The 20,956-nt window shown below is 56.5% G+C and overlaps 2 protein-coding genes across 6 annotated transcripts; one reads left to right on the forward strand and one right to left on the reverse strand.

Annotated features, from left to right (window-relative positions):
* Positions 1–5,887: 5,887 nt before the first annotated feature.
* On the forward strand, positions 5,888–13,438 carry Slc39a13 (solute carrier family 39 member 13). Of its 5 annotated transcripts, none has more exons than XR_010040227.1 (10): positions 6,943–7,084; positions 8,436–8,744; positions 10,376–10,489; positions 10,679–10,803; positions 11,135–11,242; positions 11,323–11,412; positions 12,108–12,158; positions 12,242–12,350; positions 12,462–12,561; positions 12,639–12,766. XR_010040227.1 is itself a non-coding variant. In XM_013147482.2 (10 exons), the coding sequence occupies exons 2-10, from the start codon at positions 8,444–8,446 to the stop codon at positions 12,712–12,714; spliced, it is 1,098 nt and encodes a 365-aa protein (XP_013002936.1). In that variant the 5' UTR covers positions 6,943–7,084; positions 8,436–8,443; the 3' UTR covers positions 12,715–13,438. The 5 variants fall into 5 exon arrangements, 4 of the variants coding, with proteins under 4 accessions (XP_063084000.1, XP_013002934.1, XP_013002936.1 ...); XM_013147482.2 differs by having other exon boundaries at positions 12,438–12,561; positions 12,639–13,438; XM_013147481.2 differs by having other exon boundaries at positions 6,944–7,084; positions 12,242–12,374; positions 12,639–13,438.
* A 1,718-nt stretch (positions 13,439–15,156) lies between these two features.
* Positions 15,157–20,373, reverse strand: Psmc3 (proteasome 26S subunit, ATPase 3). The gene is made up of 12 exons (XM_003465149.5): positions 20,119–20,373; positions 19,744–19,827; positions 18,934–19,059; positions 18,348–18,452; positions 18,199–18,261; positions 17,696–17,833; positions 17,186–17,329; positions 16,953–17,101; positions 16,194–16,290; positions 15,919–16,064; positions 15,431–15,512; positions 15,157–15,313 (listed from the first exon to the last, which is right to left on the reverse strand). The coding sequence occupies exons 1-12, from the start codon at positions 20,143–20,145 to the stop codon at positions 15,203–15,205; spliced, it is 1,272 nt and encodes a 423-aa protein (XP_003465197.2). The 5' UTR covers positions 20,146–20,373; the 3' UTR covers positions 15,157–15,202.
* Between the last annotated feature and the right edge of the window lie 583 nt (positions 20,374–20,956).

Genomic DNA, 20,956 nt, shown 5'->3' on the forward strand with positions numbered 1-20,956 from the left:
ACCCTGCTCCTCCCCCAAACCCTGGAGCCTGGGGTCCACGGTGAGGCACAGGCACAGATGTAGCCATGCGTGTCTCCTCTCAGCCACCAGGAAAAAGGCTGCGGGGAGAACTCTCTTCAAAAGGGAGGCCCCCACACATGAACAAGAAGGATGCAAACTTGTTTTAAAATAAAATAAAATTCAAAGCCGGGCATGGCAACCCACATCCTTCATCCCAGCACTCGAGAGGCTGAGGTAGGAGGATCACCTCAAATTCCAGCCCAGGCTGAACCACATAGCAACACTGTCTCAACAAAACAAAAAAATAAAATTTTAAAACTGTTGACTAGTTTTGGGGAACTCTCTGAGCCTACCCCTCAGCTGTAGGGTACGAAGGTAGAGGTTCCAGATGCCTCTACTTGTGCCCTCCTCAGATGGTGAGCTCACTCCCTCACTTGCTCTGTGCTGTCACCGAGAGCCACCTCCCCTCTGCCCTGCTCTGGGTCTCTTGGTGCCATTCCTGGACAGCTGCCACCCTGCAGTTCTGTGAGGAAGGTGGCTGCCACCAAGACCCCCGAGCCTCAGTTTCCTCATTAGAGGGACAGGAGTTGTCGCTTCCTCCATATCAAGCAAGAAGAGAATGTGGCAGTGACCCTGAATAACTGACTTGGCCCACTGAGCCTGTTTCCCCCTACCCCTACCCTAGATGTCTGCAGTGAGGCACCAACAAGGTTGTGGATTGGGCCTCAGGCGAAGTGTGCATGTGGCCAGCATCACACCACCGCAGTCCCCTCCCGCCACCTGGGAGGCCCCAGCCCGAGTCAGGTGGGAACCTGAGCTCTCCACCTTTCTGGAAGCATCCTGGGCCCCTGGCCTACCTCCGACTCTTCCTGTCTGGGACAGTGATGGAGTGGGCCTTCACCGCCTCCCTGTAAGGGTCTTGGAGCCCACTTCCACCTTGGCAAGATCCCTCCCCCCTTTTTTTTGGTACCAGGTGTCAAACTCATGACCTCTTGCTTACCAGGCAGGCGCTGTGCTGCTGAGCTACATCCCCGGCCCCAACTCCTCATTTCTGTTTGAGCACCTTGCTGGACACAACTGATTTAGCAACTGGTGGGACCACCAGGTACTTCACAGACACAGACAGAACCTTCAGCTCTCACAGCCGTGTAATTCTCCCCATTTCTTGGAAAACTGAGAGCTGGGCATGGTGGCACACACTTGTCCCAGTGTTTGGGAGGCTGAGGCAGAAGGAGTGCCTCAAATTTGTGGGCAGCCTGGACAACACAGTGAGTGCAAAATCAGCCCAAAGGTGGGAGTGACCAAGAAGAGACAGCTCGGTTCTCCGGTTGTCCAGCCCACAGCCTGGCAGAGCAGGACCTTCAAAAGAGCCTTGGAGCCTTGGGCAGCCCAGCCCCAGCCACCACCCTGGCCACTGCCCCTTCTCCACTGGAGGGAAACCTCCAGGCTCAAGTGTGTGAACACACAGTGAAAGCCAGAATGGAGCACAGTCTCCTGGGTGAAGCCCCTCGGGCCTCCACTCAGCAGGACAGTGGGGGACAGGTGAGGGGCAGTGTCCCTGTTGCCAGAGCTGCCTTTAAATCACAGCTCTGCAACTACAGAGGAGCCACGTCCTGGACCCTAACATGGGTACAAGGAGCCCCGTGGGCTCCGGAGACACCACTGAAGGAAAACTGATCTCCAGCAGCTCAGCCTAATGGATGCAATTTCTGCCAGGTGTCACTGTCACTCTGGTGTCACAGTTGATGATCCCAGGAGAGGGATGCTGCTCACCAGGCCAAGCCCCTGTCCTATCTGATGCCAAGTTCAGGGCACTGACCCTGCACCTCCTTTTCCTCCTGGCAAGTGTCCCCTACCTGTCCCCAGAGTCAGGACCCCTGAGCACAGTGTGTGAGGATCTGGATAGGGCTGGGGTGCAGCAGTCCCCAGACGCTGGCTGCCCCTTGCTCTCCGCTGGGGACCACAGCACTGGGAGCAAGGTGGTGGTGGGGCCTCTCCTATCCCTGGGAGCTGTGTAGAAGCCCGTGGTGGGGAGTCTCCAGCGGGCGGAGCCCTAAGGACGCGGGACCCCAGGGGAAGAGCCCGGAGGGTGCGCTGAGGGGACGCGGCACCGGAGGACTTATGTCCCCAGCAGCCCTGGGGGTGCCGGGGCTCCCCCACGACTTTGCAGCGAAGGTAACAGAGGCGTGACGCCCCCCGTCCTGTGTCGCAGTCCAGAGGCAGGGTGGCCCCTCCCCCACCGTCCCTTGGGTCCCCGCCAGGGTCCCAGTCTCGCCGCAGCCCCGGCCTCTGTCTTATCGGGCCCGGCAGCTTCCGCCGCCCCCGGCCCGGGACCAGTGCGGCGTGGGGGCGGCGCCGCCAGGTGCGGCGGAAGCCAGCAGCCGAGGTCCGTGCAGACGCCCGGGGGCCTCGAGACCCCGCGCGCCGCCCAGAGACAGGGGAGAGAGAGGGGCGACACCGAGGGCAAGTGGAAAGCAGCCTCCGCTGGGGAGGTGCACCCCAGAAATCAATGCCTGCGGGGCTCCCTGCCGCCCACTGCCCGTGAGAAAGCGGCAGCGCGGAGGGAGGAAAGGAAGGCGCTGTCCAACGCACGCCCAAGGGCGCTCGGCCTCGGGGATGCAAATGAAAGGCACCCCGAGGTGCTATTTTGCACCTCTGAAGGGCGAGTTTAGGAAGCCAGGGCTGCAGGGCCGCAGCATGGCCAGGCTGCAACCAGTCAGAGCGCAAATGCAGCCGCCGCCAGGGAGAACCGGCGCCGATTGCCCAAAGCTGCAAGGCCGGAGCTGCGACCCCCGCAGGGCGCCGCCGGGCACCGCGATCCTCACTCCCGCCCGGAGCCGGCCTCTGCCCGCTGATTGGCCCGGGGCGAGGAATGGGTGAATGGACGGAATAGATTCACTCCAGAGTGCGCACCACGCGGCAAAGGAAGCAGGTGACCCTCTGTGTCACAGTGTCACAATGACTCAGTCCCATAGGGTGGCGTGTAAAAATCTAACAGTTCCCAAGACGAATGCCCTTTGATGAAGTTCACAGCCAAGCACCGATCCTATCTTTATAAATAACAGCACCCTCCCGCTGGTGCTTTTGCTATTGGGGAATGATCTTATCCACCTAAGGACGAAACTAGGTGTTAGGGAATTATGAGAACTAAGAATATGTAGTTGGTTTAAAGGAAATAAAATAGTTCCTTAAATAAAATAATAATTTGTCTTCTCATACGCTATCAATAACTTGTTCAAGGCTGACTGTGGTAGCCGATGCCTGTAATCCTAGCACTCAGGAAGCTGTGGCAGGAGGATTGCTATGAGTTCAGGGCCAACCTGGGCTCCATAGTGAGTTTAGGACCAGCCTGAACTGCATAGTGAGGACTTGTCTCAAAAAACAAAACAAAACAAAAGTTGTTTGAAATATTACGGGAAATATCTTATTCAAAATATCTACAAACATGTAAACTATCTAAGAAGTAAATCTACTAATCATTATGCAGGGCCAGGCTTTGGGGCACACGTCTTTAATTCCAGCAACTCAGGAAGATGAGGCAGGAGGATCAAAAGTTCTGGGCCAGCCTGGGCATTTTAGAGAGGGCTAAAAAAAAGGCCAACAGAAGCAGAATGTTGTGTAGCCATACATAGAGATGTGAGGAAACTATTTTTTAAAAAGCTGGTCATGATGGCTCATGCTTGTGATCCCAGATACCTAGGGGAAGCTGAAGCAGGAGGATTGAAGGTTTTCACGGCCTGCCCAACTCAGGAAGACTCTGTTTCAAAATAACATCAGAAGGATTGGTTCAATCGTAAAGCATGTGCCTAGCCCTGGGTTCCACTCCCAGCAACACACACACACACACACACACACACACACACACTGCGCCCCATTATCTTAATTCTCAGGTTCCCTCAAGCAGGAGTCAAGGAGACGCGACGGGGGAGGAGTGAAGAAATATGGAAATAAGCACAAAAATTAAATAAAAGAAGTCGAGTGTGGTGGCACACGCCTGTCATCCCAACAGGAGGCTGAGGCAGGAGGATCACCATGAGTTTGAGGCCAGTCTGGGCTACAAAGTAAGTTCAAGGCCAGCCTGGACTACATAGTGAGAGCCTGTCTCAAAAACCCAAAATAAATAAATAAAAAGAGTCCTGCATTGGCCAAGATGACAGTGCATAAAAACTCAGGGATCTCACCCATTAGGAGAAAGGGAAAGATAGACATTAAATTCATCTGTAGACTTTAACTGAGAATATAAGCCAATGCTTGTTCTTCCCAGAATTCCACATGGGAAGAGATGTATGTAGTATCACAGACAGGGTTAAGGGCCCCAAAGACATGGTGCCCTCACTTTGGGTGAACCAAGAAGGCTCCAGGGAGGAGGAAGCCTAGTAGGCAGGCTGGATTTCAACTGGGCATGGTGGTGTAGACTTGTAATCACATTATTCTGGGAGACTGAGGGAGAAGGATCCCAAAATTCAAGCCTGGCCTGGACAATTTAGTGACTTGGCAAGACCTTGTCTCAAATTAAGCAATGAAAAAGGGCTGGGGATGTAGGTCAGTGTAAAGGCACTGGTTCAATCTCTAGTGCCACCGAAAATAATGAAGCCAAAGGGAAAGAAATAAAATAAACCCTGCTCATCCAGGGCCAGCAAAGAGAGGGCGTGGTCCCATGCTGTGTTTTCCATGTGTCTATTTTTTTTTTTTTTTTTGTACCAGGGATCAAACTCATGACCTCATGCTTGCCAGGCAGACACTTATGCCACTGAGCTACATCTCAGCCCTTTCTTCATTTCTTTAACGTGTTTGTACACCCGTGTACCCGGGCACGTGGAGATGTCAACATCTAACCCTTATGTGCGAAACTCTCCCATTGGGCATAGCTGACCACTTTGTGTGTGTCCATCTGGTCCTCGGTGAAGCCCCACAGTGTTTTATGGAAGAGGAAACTGAGGCATAGGGGGTTAAGCAACCTGCCCCAGGAAGTTGGGCACCAGAATCTTTTTGTCTTAACCACCAAGCCAGATCAGAGAGACAGAAGCACAGACAGACAGAAGCAGAGATAGACAGATTTTATAGCTATAGAAAGATTGTGTGTGTGTGTGTGTGTGTGTGTATACATATAAATTTACAACTATGTTTGATTACCAGGGTAACTAACACCTTCATTTCCTTCAATATTTATCATTTGCGTTGGGTGCTTACAAACACTTCTAGTTCCTTAAAATACAGAAAAAGCTGAGGGCAGTGGCTTGTGCCTGTAGTCCCAGCTACTCAAGAGGCTGAGACAAGAGGATTGCTTGAGCCCAGGAGTTGAGACCAACCTGGGTAACATAATGAAATATATAAGGAATTGCTGTAAACTACAGTCACTTACTGTGCTACTGAACACTAACTTCCTCCTGGCTCTACCTTGGTGACTCCCTCTACCTGCCTCTTCCTTTACTATTCTATCCTCTAGTGATCACTACAGTACTATTTCTCTCTGTTTTCATAGCCAAGTCAGCGTTTTAAAAGCCCCAGGTAGGCCTGGTCAGCTCTACCTGGTTCGTTGTTCCATTCCAACCCCGCAGTGCTTTTTTTTTTTTTTTTTTTTTTGACAGTGTTTCCCTTTGTAACCCAGGCTGCCTTTGAACTCAGCAATTCTCCTGTCTCAGCCTCCTGAGTTGAAGTGCTGGGATCACAGGCATACACCACCAGGCCCACCAATGTTAGTTCTTTAATCCGAGTCAGAAGTAGAAACTTCAGGCCAAGTAGGAGGAAAGGGCAGTGAGTGATCCGGCAGCCAGTGGGCTGGGCCCATCCCTTGTCCCCAGGCAGGAATACTGACAGTATTATTGTGAAATCATTTGCTTATTGTGAAGTGCTTTGCATATGAGGGCCTGATGTGCTTGTGGGGCTGCATCCTAGAGGTCCAGCTGCGCAGCACCACTGAGTCTCCCCTTGCTCCAAGGGCCTAACCTCGGCTTCCATTCGAAGTCGAGGACACTGCAGAGCTGTGCGACCGGAGGTGAAGGCAACTGGGCCTGAGGTAGGATGGGTACCAGCTGCAGGTGAGCAGCCGGGTGCCCTTCCCTGGTGGGCAACAGCCTCATCGGGTAGCAACCTTGCCCCTCCGAGCAGTTATGTCCCCTTCCTGAGCTATCCAAGGCCTGGCCCGAGAACCAGGCAATGACACAGGTCCTGGATGTGAGGTCCGACTCTGCCAGCCGCACCACCGCGTGCACCAAGGCTAAGGAGAACACAAGGTCTGGTGAGATACTGCAAGCTGAGTAGGTGGCGCATAGTAGGTGTGCTGGAAGCCTCGGTTGCCATGGTACCAGCCGCGGAGCGCCCCCACTGGACTACCAGAAGAGATCTGGGGTTCAGAGGCTAAGGGCCGAGCTACTCGGTGTTGGACCCCAAAGGGTTACAAGTCCTGGAGACAGTGGCCTGAGGTTCCCAGTGAAAAACCAAAGCATAAAAATAATTCGATGAGTAAGAATAAAATTCCCTCTTCTGTGGCTCCCGGGCCAGGCCCCTCCCTGCGGCGGGCACTTCCCCTTTCCCTGCTCCTGGAGCAGCCCGGCCTCAAGCCCTGCTGGAGCGCCCCGCGTCCGGCCCTCCCGGTTCGCGGCAGCCCAGCGCGCCCCCGTGCGACCGCGAAAGGAACTGGCGCCGGCGGAAAACTGCGGTCAGACCCACAAGCAGAGCCGCGCAGCCGCGCAGCCGCTCGGCGTCCCCGGCGAGCCGCCCCCTCGCTCGCAGGGCTGCGCGCTGAACCTGCGGGGCTCCCACTTCCGCTCAGCTCTCCCTTCCCTCCCCTCCCCTCGCTCCGCGAGTCAGCCCCAGCGGAAGTGCGCTGTCCGCGCGGGTCCCCCGTAGTCCTGAGGCGGAAGTGCACATTCGTTCTGCTCCGGACGCTCCTGCAAGGCCGCGAGTCGGGTTCCGGACGGTCCCAGAGTGACGTGGCTGCGCTCCCGGGGTGGCTCCGGGCCGGGGTGGGGGGCGGCCAGGCGGGCGGGGCAGAGACAGGCGGGGCGGGGCGGGGCGGGGCGCGGCTCCACAGCTGGATGGCCGGGCTCTCCCGGAGCGCCGCTGCCGCTGCCACCGCTGCACGGTGAGTGACGTCCGGCCTCGGGACCCTGGCCCGGCATGTCCCCGCCTGAGCCGCGCACCTCCCAGAGTCCGGGGTCCGACTCGCTGCTCCGGGCGCCTCTGACCCCGCAGTCTGCTGTCCTCCTCAGCGTCTCCACCCGCGTCTGGCTCCCTCGACTCTTCTCCCTCTTGCTGACTCTTTTTCCTCTGACTTCTGATAAGCCCCTTCCCTTTGCAGACTGTCTCTCTCCCAAACTTGCGGCCCCTTCACCTCTCTGATGGCCCGCTTGGGACTCGGCCCGGCCTGACCCGCGCAGTCTTGACCCCGTGGCGGCCAGCCGGTCCCGCGGGGGTCTTCTGAGCTAAGCACTGGAGATTCTAGATCTAGGCATCTTTCCCATCTGCCCAGAGGCAGCTGAGTCTTCTCCCTGCCCCATCCATGAGCAGAGGGGAAACTGAGGCAGCTCAAGGTCACAGCCAGCTCAGGCAGGGCCAAACATCGCTTAAATCTCACGCTTAAATCTCACAGTTTCCAGACTAAACTTCTCCTTGGCTGACTCACGTCCCGTCCGGGGATCCGCTGGCTGGGCGCATTCCTGCCAGGGTCGCTGGCAGAGCACATTCCTGCCAGGATGGGGGGACCCGGTGCCTTCTGCGTGCTATCAATCTGCCTTATTCCGCTCTCTCATCTGCTGGTCTCTGCGTTAAGCAGTACCCAGATTAATACCTTAGGACAAGGACTCTGAGGCCCAGACCCTGGGAACTGCAAACAGCTCAGAGCACAGAGCATCAAGTTAACCTGTCTCAGAAGCCATGCCACACATCTGTGAGGCATCTCCAAACCAAAGAATTCTGCAGTCCCAGCTGCACCTCCTGGTGCCCCCAGGGACACTAGGCTCATTTCCCAGGAAGAGGCTTTGATGGTCCTGTCTAGCTGCACTGCTCAGTTTCCCCTCCTGTGCCCTCAGTGCTGGCCCATCCACTTAGAACCTGCTGCCTTCGGTCTCTGGGCGTCCTCATCAGGGCACAGCCTGGCACCAAACTGCTCCTGGCAGCCCGAGCAGCCTTCTGGGCCAGACCTGCCGGTGGCTACAAGAAGCCAGTGCCTCACCCAGTCATTAGGGAAAGTTTAGCCTCAAGCAGACGCGCCAGCCTACACAGTCTGGAGCAGGCTCAGAAGGAAAAAATGCGTCGTGCTTTGGAGAGGACGAGTGCTTGGGAGAGGGCAAGCCGAGGAGCTGAGCCCTGATCTGTGTGCCCACCAGGCGGGTGGGTACCCAGGCCAGTTGGGATTGGGGGGGGGTTGCCACGTGTCCTGAGCAGGTGTGTGGGCAAGGCTGGCTGCCTGCCTAAGTAGCCTCTGTATTTTTCAGCACGTGGCATGCCTGGATGTCCCTGCCCTGGCTGTGGCATGGCGGGCCAAAGGCTCTTCTTCCTCACCACCCTTGCCCTGCAGCTGCTGGGAAGGGCTGCAGACTCCCAGCCAGCCCTCCAGAACTGGGGTGCTGCAGCAGCCTGTCGCCTGGACAACAAAGACAGCGAGTCCTGGGGGTCCTTGCTGAGCAGCGACAAGCTGGACACCTGGATCTGTTCCCTCCTTGGCTCGCTCATTGTGGGGCTCACGGGGGTCTTCCCACTGCTTGTCATTCCCTTGGAGATGGGGACCATGCTGCGCTCAGAAGGTGGGTGACTGCAGTGGTCCTGAGGGACACCAACAGGGTGGGAGACCCTGGTCTCATGTTCCAGATCAGTGCATCTGAGATGGGGACGGGTCACCTTGGTCCTGTGGGCACAGGGGTGCATCTGTCCTAGTCAGTAAACCCCACACTCTTTGTTTTCTTCTTGATAACCGGGATTGGACCCAGGCCTTTTGCACTGAGCTACATACCCAACTTTGTATTTTATTGCTATTGTTGTTGAGATAGGGTCTCACTGTGTAGCCCAGGTTAGCCTCAGGCTTTCAGCAGTTGCCGAGGGTCAGGATCACAGGTGTGTGATGGCACACCAGCTCCATCACTGGACTTCTTATGAACAGGGACTGCCAGGCTACCTGGCCACCAGTCCTGGCTCTACCAGTCACCATCTAAGTAGCACAGGGCAAGATACGAACCTTTGCACTGTTTTAGCCTCCCAGCCTTAAAAATGGGGATCATAGGAGTTGGGATGTGGCTCAGTGGCGGTAAAGTGAGTGCCTGGCATGTGCAAGATCCTGGGTTTGATCCTGTCACCTCCAAAGTAGGCATTTTGGTTCCATCCCAGCACCTGCCAAAATAGGTGTAATATAATAGCATCTGTCTCATGGGTATTCTCGTGACGATGAAAGGAGCAGGTGTACACACAGCACTGCCTGCAGCCCTGTGCTGAGTCTGGGATGCTGTTCCCCCCTGGCTTGGTCTGGGCCCACAGTGCCGAGTTTGCAGCCATCCCTTGTGGGAGGGATGCCCCAAGGAGGGGACCCAGGAGACTGAGCCTGGCTCCAGTGGGGGCTTTTCCTTGCTTTTGCATCACCTGTGTGCAGAGAGAGTGTTGTAGGGAAGGGTGCAGAAGATGGTTTGGGTGAGGCTAAGCTGCAGGTGCTGGTCCCCTCGGGTGAGTGGGGTGTGGATCAGGACCATGCCCAGGGCTCTGTTGGGAACTAGTGTGCTCAGGCAAATGGTCCCAGGGCTCCTCTGTGGCTGCAGGGTCAGGGTGGAGACTTCTGGCTCCACATTACAAGGGAAGCACAGGCAGAGAGGGTCCTCGCTCAGCAAGTCACACAGCATGGAGGTGGCAGCTTCCCTTGGGATCCCACCTCACCCTCCACCCAATGGTCTCAGCCTCAGTTGTTCTGTAAGATCACGGGGTTGAACTTGGCACACCTAGAGCACTCTCAGATCTTTGTGCTGTGAGCCTGCGAACGTCTCCGTGTCCCTGCCACTTTTCTGACTGAAAAGAAATTTCCACTTAATAAGCTTTCTGTATTGTCATATAACTCCCACAAGATCAAACAGACCAGGAAACTGAGTCTCAGAAGTTATCTGCAGCAAACCAGCTGGTGGATTTAGGAATTGGGGACTGTGGGGCCTAGAAGCCCCATCTCCTAGTCAGGCTGGAGTAGGGGCCTCAGCCAGGTCCCACAGGCTGTGAGGGGTTCCTGCTGCATACCCAGCCTTGCTGGCTAGCACAGTGGGGCCCAGGAGAGCCACAGCCAGATACCAACTTTGGGAGATGGGCAAGCTACAGGAGCCAACAGAAAGCCCAGTGAGCTGGGTGGAACAGAGCTGATGCTGGGGTCCCGGCCCTTAGCGCCCCAACCCACATTCCTGCCTTGCAGCTGGGGCCCAGCGCCTGAAGAAGCTGCTCAGCTTTGCCTTGGGGGGCCTGCTGGGCAATGTGTTCTTGCACCTGCTGCCCGAGGCCTGGGGTTATACCTGCAGTGCCAGCCCTGGTGAGTGAGGCCCCAGCTCCCCAGGAGAGCAGGAGTGGGATCTTGGCCCTGGTACGGGAAGAGGGATCAGGGAAGAAGAATCTGGCAAGGAACTTGCCTGTGAGAGGGTCACCGTCTTGTACCCAGTGCCCAGACCCTGGTCCTCGTGATGGGCACAGGTTCGGCATGGCACATGGTGCTCCCTTGCAGGAGGTGAGGGTCAGAGCCTGCAGCAACAGCAGCAGCTGGGACTCTGGGTCATTGCCGGCTTCCTAACCTTCCTGGCTCTAGAAAAGACATTCCTGAACAGCAAGGACAAGGAGGGGCCCAAGCAGGTAAACCCCAAACCCCAGTGCCTCAAAATGCCAGTCTGGGTTCTGCCTGACACCCAGGTTCTGAGTTTAGCTCAAAAAGAAAGGGGTCTCCCGGCCTCTTGCCCAGGAGTGGTCAAGGGCGGGGCCAACTCCTTTGAGAGGCCCTGGGCTGAGGCGGGAGCTGTTCTGGCAGATGACACAACAGTGACTGCAGTGTGGGCCCCAGGCCTGCGCAGTGGTCAGCAGAGGTCCAGCCGAGTCAGGGAAGCCATCTTTCTTGTATGGCTCAGCCTCCCTGGTGCACCCCAGCTGAGTGGGGGCCTCTAATGTTGCTTCTCTCCACTTCTCCCAGCTCCAGGCCTCCAGCAAAGACCCCACTGCCACCATGCTCAATGGTGGCCCCTGTCCCACCCAGGCAGTGGCACAGCCTGGCCTGAGCTCTGCAGTCCGGAACCTCAAAGTGAGTGGCCTGCCCGGGGCACCCTCTTGCAGCCACCAAGCCACCGGCGCAGCTCAGTCCTATGTCTCCCCCCAACCCAGGTCAGTGGCTATCTCAACCTGCTGGCCAACACCGTAGACAACTTTACCCACGGGCTGGCTGTGGCTGCCAGCTTCCTCGTGAGCAAGAAGGCAAGTCCGGGCTGCGCTGCGCAGGCGGGCCTCCAGTTCTGCAGCGGGCTTCACCTCCAAGCCCTTCCCCATCCCTCCAGTTGCTCTCCCAGCCTACTCATCTCCCTGCACTGCCCATCCTGTGGTCCTGGGGATTGAACTTGGGGCCTTTGCGCTGAGCTGCACCCTCAGCTCTTAGTATTTTTTGAGATAGGGTCTTGCTAAATTACTAAATTGCCTATGAAGTTGGGACTTGGACCTTCAATCCTCCTGCCTCAGCCTCCCAGAGTGCTGGGATTACACATGTATCACCTGCACCTTTTGTCACAAGCCACACTGCTGTGTCCTTTGCCGTCTTCTCTCCTGGCTAGGAAGCTTCTCTGAAGCTAGCAGGCTCGGTGATGCTGCTCCTAGACACATCTGCCCTGCCCCTGCCCCTGCCCTCTGAGCTGTGGTGCCCTCTGCTTTCTGGGTCCTTTCGCACTTCTCCCTGTAAATGCACTGCCTCAGAACCCTCTGCTGCCGCTGCCCCAGCCCCAGCCCCAGCCCCAGCCCCAGCCCACTCAATGAGAGGGCTTGTTGTCCTTTTTGGCCCCTGCTGTCGTCCAGTAGCTAACAGAGGCCAGCAGGAAGCAACTCAGGGCAGCACAAATGCTTGTCAGGGATGGACAAGAGAGGTGTGGCCCTGACACAGCTGTGGACTCCCCTCCCTGCAGATGGGGCTCCTAACCACTGTGGCCATTGTCCTGCATGAGATCCCCCATGAGGTGAGTGCACAGCTGGCTTCAGGTAAGGACCTGGTCCTCCCCACACCAGGCGGCCCTGGGGTGAACACAAGGCCTCCCCCCAGGTGGGTGACTTTGCCATCCTGCTCCGGGCTGGCTTCGACCGCTGGAGTGCCGCCAAGCTGCAGCTGTCCACGGCGCTGGGGGGCCTGCTAGGTGCCGGCTTCGCCATCTGTACGCAGTCCCCCAAGGGCGTAGGTATGGGCGCGGGTGGTGCCTGTCAGAGGGCAGGGACTGGACCCTCGTGCTCTGGGCTTGCAGCCAGTCAGGGTCTCCTCCTCGCAGAGGAGACAGTGGCCTGGGTCCTGCCCTTCACTTCCGGTGGCTTCCTCTACATTGCCCTGGTGAATGTGCTGCCAGACCTCTTGGAGGAGGACAACCCATGGTGAGTGAGCTGTGGGGACTGGGTGGCCATCTGGCCCAAGGTCCCCAGCTGTGCCCTGAGCCACCCCTTCCTCCCAGGCTGTCCCTGCAGCAGGTGCTTCTGCTCTGTGCCGGCATCCTGGTGATGGTGCTGCTCTCAGTTTGCATCGAGTGACTTGACCGTGGCTGCCCATGCGCACAGCAATAAGATTCGGAATCGCCTGTGACCATGTGTGTGCGTGCCTGTGTGTATGCATGTGTGCCCAAGACCAACACTGTGACCCTGCCCACTGCAGCATGCCTTCCCACCATCCAGGTATCTTGCACCTGCTGCAGGAGTAGTGCAGAGCCACAGTGCTGGTCCCCACAGAACCCAGGACCCTGGAGAGTGGGTGGTTTGAACCACCCAGGGGTGCAGGGACCCCCAAAGATGAGCACCCCTGTGTGGAGTGGATCCCTCTGCTCACACCTTGGGCCCGATCTGCCCAAGGCAGAGGCCAAGGCCAGGCACCTTTCCCCAGGTCTATCTTCTTGGCCCACTTTTACCACCTCTCTAGCCAAAGAAAGGGCAGGCAAGTGTCCACGCTTCTGTCCCTTAGCCAGTGCCCTTAGCAGCACTGCCACCTGGAGCTGCCACACAGCCTGCAGGGCAACAGTGCCCAGGCTAGGCCCCTCGCTGCCAGCTCAGGGACGCACTCCCGTGGGCACAGGGCCTATAGACAGGCTGGGCGGGATGTGGCCCCCGTCCCTGTCGTCAGCGCTCAGGAATGTGCTCCTGTGCTCTGGAGGATGAAGCCATAATCCCCTGCTCTTCCCTCGAGGCCTTACAGCATTCAGCTGTGGCGCCTGCACTGTAAATATGTCTATAGATGACACAGAATAAATATGCACAGACCAGAGCCCATGGCCAGGTCTCTGTCTGCGTCTTGGCCAACCATGGGTAAGAAGCCTGGTGCTAGAAGCTCCCCAGAACATTTTGTTTTGCTTCGTTGGTCTTTTTGAGACAGTTTTCCTGTGCAGGTCAATTCAGGATGGCCATGACTTCACTTTGTAGCCCAAACTGGCCTCAAATTCACAGCAATCTTCCTCTCTCAGCCTCCCCCAAGTGCTGGGATTACAGAAGTGCCACACACATTTCTCAAGGGTTCCCTTTGCTTGTCAACCAAACAAGCCAAGGTGTCCCAACCCATCATAGGTAGGTCAGGTATCAACAGGGTCAGTGCACTAAGAACACCCGGCACAAGGGGACGCTGCTTCCCTGCAGCACCATCTGCATGTTGGAGAAGCAATGTGGTCCTGATCCCAAGCCACCTGGCTAGGATGGTGCAGGTGTGGATACCAGAGCAGATCCTGCACAGCTGGGAAGGCCGGACTCTTGGGTTCCAGCAGCAGAACATCTGAAGGGATGAGGAACCTGCACCACCTGGTCATAGCCCACCAAGCACGGCTCTCTCGAGAACATCAGCCTTGGCTCGGGGAACCAAGCAGCCCCACCTGCCCGAAAGAGCAGATGCTGCAGGCTGCCAGCCAGAGGGTGGGACACTGCAGAGGAGCCCAGGAAGGGTCTGTAGGGTCCCTAGGATGCCCTGGCTAGGCTAGATCAGTGTGAGCCAGGACTTCAGGGGGAGCAGAAAGCAGGGCTGCCAAGCCAACCTCCCGGAGTTTAGCAGCTGCTGTGGCCCCAGCCACTGGGGGTGGGAAAGGTGGCGAAACGGAAGTGGGGAGGACTGTGCCCCTTGCTGACTAGAGCTGACATTCTGAAGGCCATTCAGGGGCTCCAGAGCAGATGGGGACAGCCATGTCATCTGGGCCCAACTGCTGAGCTACATCTGTACTGTGGCCAGAGCCTGGGGGGCAGTTTATTTTGCTAACATAAAACTTCACAGTCAAACTGCAGCCCAGGGAGAGCCTTACAGCCCCTGCTCGCAGGCACAGTGCTGCGGGTGACCCACTGCCACTGAGGGTGGCTGGGGAGAGAACAGCATGATCACCTAGAAGGCATTAGAGTGGATCTTGCTCAAGGCTCTTTTTCAGCCAAGAAGCTGAAATAGCTGATGGGGCCCTAACTGGGGCAGATGGGCAAACAGGAGATCCCTTAAACCAGGAAACAAGGGGACATTTCAAGGACAAATACCCACATCCTGGCTTTACAAGTCACCAAGTACTAGGGCCTGAGCTCACAGATGCATAAAACAGCCACAATACCAGACACAATGGCAACACATCTCTAAGCCCAACTACTCAAGAGGCTGAGGCAGGAGGATTACAAAACCAAAGCCAACCTGGCAACTCAGCAAACCCTGCCTCAAAATACAAAGGGTTGGGGACGTTGCTCAGTGGTCCATGACTTAGCCGAAGCCCTGGATGCACAAAGTGGGGTGGGGTCACTACCTTCTCTCCAGCTCTTCCCTCAAACTGCAGGACCAATGAATAGAAGTCAGCTGAGGCAGGACTTGGGGCGATCGAGGCCTCAAGCCCCCAGGCAGCAGCTGCAGTGCCCATGTGGCCCAGAGGGCCCCACCCTGACAACTGGTTTGGGGCCCATGCTGGCTGGGGATGGAAGGGGCCTGCCATGCATGTCCCCACTTTTGCCCAGAGCCCAGGAAGGAGAGACAGGTGGCAGACAGGCGTGTTTATTGTGAGGCAGCCAGCGGCCAGGGGGCCTAGGCGTAGTACTGCAGGTTGGCTTTCTTCTTGGCCTGCACCTCCAGGATGCCCTCCATGTAGTCCTCGTGGGTCAGCTCTGTGGCGCCCCTGCGCAGTGCGATCATGCCCTGCAGCCAGACAGACAGGTCTAGAGGTCTGCCCTGCACCCCAGTAACCCTGACCCTGATCCTGTCCAAGGAAGAGACAAGCCGGCCAGAGCATCCAGCCCTGGCCCTGCCACTCACCGCCTCCACACACACGGCCTTGCACTGGGCCCCGTTGAAGTCATCAGTGCAGCGAGCCAGCTCCTCATAGTTCACATCCGGGCTGGGAAGAGGAGGCACCATGGGCTGTCACTGGGGAGGGGACAGGAGGCCCACCATAGGCCCTCCCACATGCAGCACAGTGCCCCCCCAGGCAGGGGAAAAGGGCAAAGGATGACACAGAGGACCCTGCTGTCCTCCTCGGCCCGGTACTGTGCTGCCACTGTCCCAGGTGATCCTTCCCAGGACCCCTTGAGGTCGTGCCATCTGCTGAAGGCTGCACCCACCCCACCCACCATCAAACCCAGGACCCTAAACTTGGCTGGACCCTGGCTGCACTCCTGCTGGCTGTGGATGCCAAAAGCTGAGCACCCAGCACCAGCCTGGGTCCCTGCAGGATTTCACGGTGGGCCTGGCCGCAGGGTATCAGCGGTGCGAAGGTGCTGCTCACCTGCTGAGTCTCCACTCACCTGACATTCATTTTCCGTGAGTGGATCTGCATGATCCTGGCCCGGGCCTCCTCGTTGGGCATCGGGAACTCGATCTTTCGGTCCAGGCGGCCTGAGCGGAGCAAGGCAGGATCCAGGATGTCCACCCTGTTGGTGGCTGCAATCACCTAAGGAGAGAAGCAGTGATTTACAGCCAGCATGGCCACGAGAGGCTGGTGGAAATGCGAGCTCCAATTCCAGCTGCTGCACTTGTTCACTGATGACCAGATAGCCCTGTGCATGCCCAGGACACTTGCCTTGACTTGGGTGTTGGGCTGGAAGCCGTCCAGCTGGTTCAGGAGCTCCAGCATGGTCCTTTGCACTTCCCGGTCACCGGCCTTCTCACTGTCGAAACTGTGAGACACAGGAGGCCGACACACTGAGGCCACGGCCCCCAACAGGAGCCAAACAGGGCATCCAGAAGGTGTTCAACCTGGGCTCAGGCACGGTGACTGCCACACAAAAGGTGTACAAACCCAATGGAGCGGCAACGAGAGCCTGGAGGCTCATGGGAGCTGGCACCAGAGGCTAAACAGAATGAAAGTAGCCCTGGCCTGGCCCAGGTCTCTGCTGAACGCACTGCTCCAACCCCAGCTGTAGCCCAGCCACACAGGGTCCAGGCAGGCATGAGAAGTGGCCCAAGACTAGGAGGGGGACAGGGGACTCCGGGGGTGCAGATTGGGGCAGAGAAGATTAGGTAAGGACAGAGGGCCAGGGCAGCCATGGCCCTCTGTTTACTCGGAGGAACACAGAGACGGTGGCCCATCAAGAGGGCCCAGACAGGCTGGGTGTAAGGGTCCATGATTCCCACAAGGGAGGTGGCTGGTTTCTGTACTGACAGCAACATGCCAGCAACTGTGAGGACAGGTGCTTGAGTGCAGGAGATTTAGGAGTTAAGAACCAGAAGCAAACAGAGGAGCCCTTGCCAGGGAAGACAGGGACAGGTGCAAAGAAGCTGGAATGCGGCAGAGCTAAAGTTTCTGTTCCCAGCCACAGGTGTCCCCAGCACCCCCTACCGCTTGGTGCCGATGGCATCCAGCTCATCAATGAAGATGATGGACGGCGCTTTTTCCTTGGCCAGGGCGAAGGCATCCCGGACCAGCTTGGCCCCATCCCCGATGAACATCTGCACCAGCTGGGGCCCAGCCAGCTTCAGGAAGGTGGCCTGTGGGTACACGCAGCAGCGTCACGCCAGAGGAGGAGATCCTAGGGCTCCTGGCTCACCCGCTTCTTCCCACAGGACTTCCACCTTGGTCTGCGCAGCACAGGCCCGGGCCAGCAGTGTCTTCCCTGTTCCCGGGGGCCCATACATCAGCACCCCTTTTGGAGGCTGGATTCCCAAGTTCTCAAACTTCTCCTTGTGGTTCATCGGCAAGACGATGGCCTCCACCAGCTGCCAGGGAGAAGACCTGGGTGAGGAAAGTGAAGCCCTAAGGGCTCCTACGACCTGATGCCTTGGGGCTCCTGTGTGCACCTGGCTTGCTTCAGTTTGGGGACACAGGCAGCTGGCCCTCCACACACCTCAAAGTTGGCCACTATCTCTTTAGGACCAGAAGGCTAGGGTAGAAGACACCAGGCCAACCACAGGAGCCTGAGTGTCAGATAATGTTGGTACCAGCCCCAACATTATACAGCCTTGACCAAGTCATCTATCATGTGGGATCTGAGCCCTTACCCTGCCAAATGTCACCCCACTTCGGCCCTGGGCTGCTGGGAGGCTCAGAGGCACTGCAAGTGGATGGAGAACTGGGAAACTCACCTCCTGAATCTGCTTGTCGAGGCCACCAATGTCACTGTACTGCTCTGTAGGCCTCTCATCCACCTCCATGGCCTTAACTCGTGAGTCGTACTCTGTAGGCAGGGTCTCCAGGATCAGGTAGGAATCTTTGTTCACACCCTAGACACAGCACGGGGGCCTTCAGCTTTGTCACAGCTCAGGCCCTACCTCGTAAGTTGCTACAGGTGTCCATAGTGCAAAAACAAAACACAGGACCAGCGACCCAAGAATCAAAAGCAAGGGGGCTGCCAGCAGTGGTGGTGAAGGCCTGGAATCCCAACTCTGGAAGCTAAAGAAGGAGGATCTCAAGTTCAAAGCCAGCCTGGGCCACCTAAAGAGACCCAGTCTCAAAAATCAGAAACTACCAAGAACAAGGAAACAGACTCTTGGGGCTGCAATGCCAAGATTCAGAGGTGAGACAAGGCTGGGGCAGAGGCAGGGCCTTGGCTCAAGAGAAAAGCCTTCCAGAGCTCAGGCACACTCACCACCAAGTCTCCCGGCTTGAGCTTTTCGGCATCCACCAATCCAATCACAGGCAGGAAGTATGTCTGCAGGATATGACAGGCACACTCAGTCACTGTCCTCAGGGCCTTTGCACCTCACCCCTCCATGCTCACCCCAATAGCTATCTCACCTGGCGCGTGGAGGTTTTGATCACTGCACACTTGCCCTTCCTCTGGGAGTCCAGGTCAATGTTGGCACCATCTTCCTCTTGGTCATTGGGGTCAACATCCAGCAGCTGAGAAGGGAATGAGCTCAGCCCCCAAACTTCCCCAGGCTGGCTGGGCCTACTTCCCTCAGATACCCCTGAGCTTAGCCAAGGTGTGGTCGATAAATCAGTGTTAATAAGGTCTGTTTAGGTTGAGCATGCAGGTTCACACCTGTGATCCCAGCACTCAGGAAGCTGAGGCAAGAGGATCCAGAAGGCTAGTTTAGGCTACAAGGCAAGTTCCAAAGCCACCCTGGACTTCACAGTAAGATTATGTCTCAAAGGAGCAAAAACTAAAGATCTGTTTAGATCTGTTTAGATGCTGCCCCTCTGCATAAACTCCAGGAAGGACCATGGGAGACGTCTGGGGTCTCTGTAGGGCTCTATGTAGGAAGCAGAAACGTTAACAAGCAGTTTGGTTCCAGGATTTCCACCCGCCTGTCCCTAGCTGCACCACCCAGGCTGTCTCCAAGCCCATTGATCCCCTCTTCCCCTCCACATACACACACACCTCGATGACGTTGGAGACAAGGTATGGCAGGGTCTTATTCACTTTGATTTTCTCACTGTTCTCTTTGATCTTGTCTTTCATGGCTTGAAGTTCATGGGTGACTCGTAACACTTCACTCTTCATTATCTGGGATGAGGATGGTGGAAGCTAGTGTTTAGCCTGGTTTAGGTAACGCAGGGCTCTGTCATAGGTGGAGGTTCAGGCTACCCGGGGGCCCCTCCTACATCTGTCCACCCAGATCTAGGCTTTCAAAAGACCCAGCCAGCCTGCGTCCACACAAAGAAGTCAAGGCAAGAGGCAAATGTGAAAACCACTTGTTTTGTTTTTTGAGGTAGGATCTCCTAAGTAGACCAGACTGACCTTGAACTATGTAGCCCAGGTTGGCCTCCAACTTGCCACCCTTCTGCCTCAGCCTCTCCGGTGCTGGGATTACAGGCTGCACTACTATGCCCAGCAGTCTGGAAACAACCTAGTGAAGCAGGTGAGGCACTGGGGAAACAGGCCTCTCAGCTGGATACAGGCTCTGGTAAAGGCTGGGTGTCTTACCCAGGAAAAGAAAAAATACTCTGAGCCTCAGTTTGTCTATCTGTAAAGTGGAGACTTGCTGGGAGGAGAGCTCTTAAGAGGAATAAACACCTGATTGGCAAAGACAGTCTGACCACTCCTTATCTCAGACCTGGTCTCCGACCACGTCACTTTTCCTGTCCCCTGCAAGGCTTAGTTTGCTTTCTCTCTTCCAAGCCCAAAAGTGATTCGCGGGTCCCAGGGAAGGAAGCCGAGAGGAGCCTGGGGTCGCGGGCCGGTGCCCACCTTGATCTCGCTGTCCAGGAGCCGTGTGCGCTGGATGATCTCCTCTGTGGACATTTTGAGCACCTCCTCGCCGATTCCATCTTGCTGTTTAAAGAAAAAACTTGCTGTTTCGGGGCCGGAGATTTAGATCAGTGGCGCAAGCCCCTGCCTGGCAAGCGCGAGGTCGTGAGTTCGATCCCCAGTACCGGGGGCGTGGGGAACTATTTCTGTATTTACTTTCATCTCGGACAGGCATACTGCGTTCCCCAAACCCACCCACGGCCTCAATTTCCCCACCACTAATCCACCATGAAGAAATCAGGACCCCTGCCTACTTCCAAGGGGCCCCGATCCCGCCAGCCCCAACACAGACACACCTAGCCCTCCCGCACCCACCTCTGCTTCATCCCACACGGTCGCCATCTTCTGCTGCCGAGTCACTGGGCACGTTCGCAAGTTCGGCAGCAGATTCCTTATCTGAGGGAAAACGCCGAAGATGGGTATGACCAAGATCCGCGGCTGGTAACTACTGTCGTCTCTAAGAAGCCTTTTCCTGACCAGTGATGAATGTCTCCAGCAAATCCTGATTCCCGATGGAATCAGTTCTATACTCGCCAGCTGAGCGAATCTGCTTCTCCGACTCCAAAACCCAAACCCCAGCCACAAGATCCTCCCAGGTGGCTCCTAAAACGTTCCCGCCCTCATTCTGTGTGTGATGGACGTGAGAAATGAGGCCTCTATTGGCCAGTCGTGTGGAGGGGGCGGGGACTGTGTTAAACCGGAAGGGGCGGGAGAAAGATGGGAGCCGCCAGGGCCCTTGGGAAACGGAGTTTTATCTGACCCAGAACCGAACGAGCTTGGCGGAAACCATTCGCTCAACCTCAGAATCCGTCCAGTTACCCCCCCCCCCACGCTGGAAATTGGAGCATTTGTATAATGGCAATGCCTCCTAAACTGTAAACATCTCCAACCCTGAGTAAGAAGGGTCAAAACATGAGCATGTTAATTTACAATTTTACGGATATTTATTTAAATACAAGCTAAACATCGAGGGCTAGGAGAGAAACACCTAGTTTTTTTGTTTGTTTCTTGTTTTAGGGATTGTTTTGTTTTTTGAGACAAGGTCTCACTTCGTACTTCAGGCTGGTCTTGAACTCACTATGTAGCCTAGCCTGGCCTTGAACTTGCTTTGATGCTCCTGGTGCTGGGATTACAGCTGTGCATGGTGGAGCCC

The sequence above is a fragment of the Cavia porcellus genome, unplaced genomic scaffold (genome assembly GCF_034190915.1).
Source record: "Cavia porcellus strain 051 isolate PalLab524CR breed Dunkin Hartley unplaced genomic scaffold, mCavPor4.1 scaffold_17, whole genome shotgun sequence".
In the NCBI taxonomy this organism is placed as follows: Eukaryota; Metazoa; Chordata; class Mammalia; order Rodentia; family Caviidae; genus Cavia; species Cavia porcellus.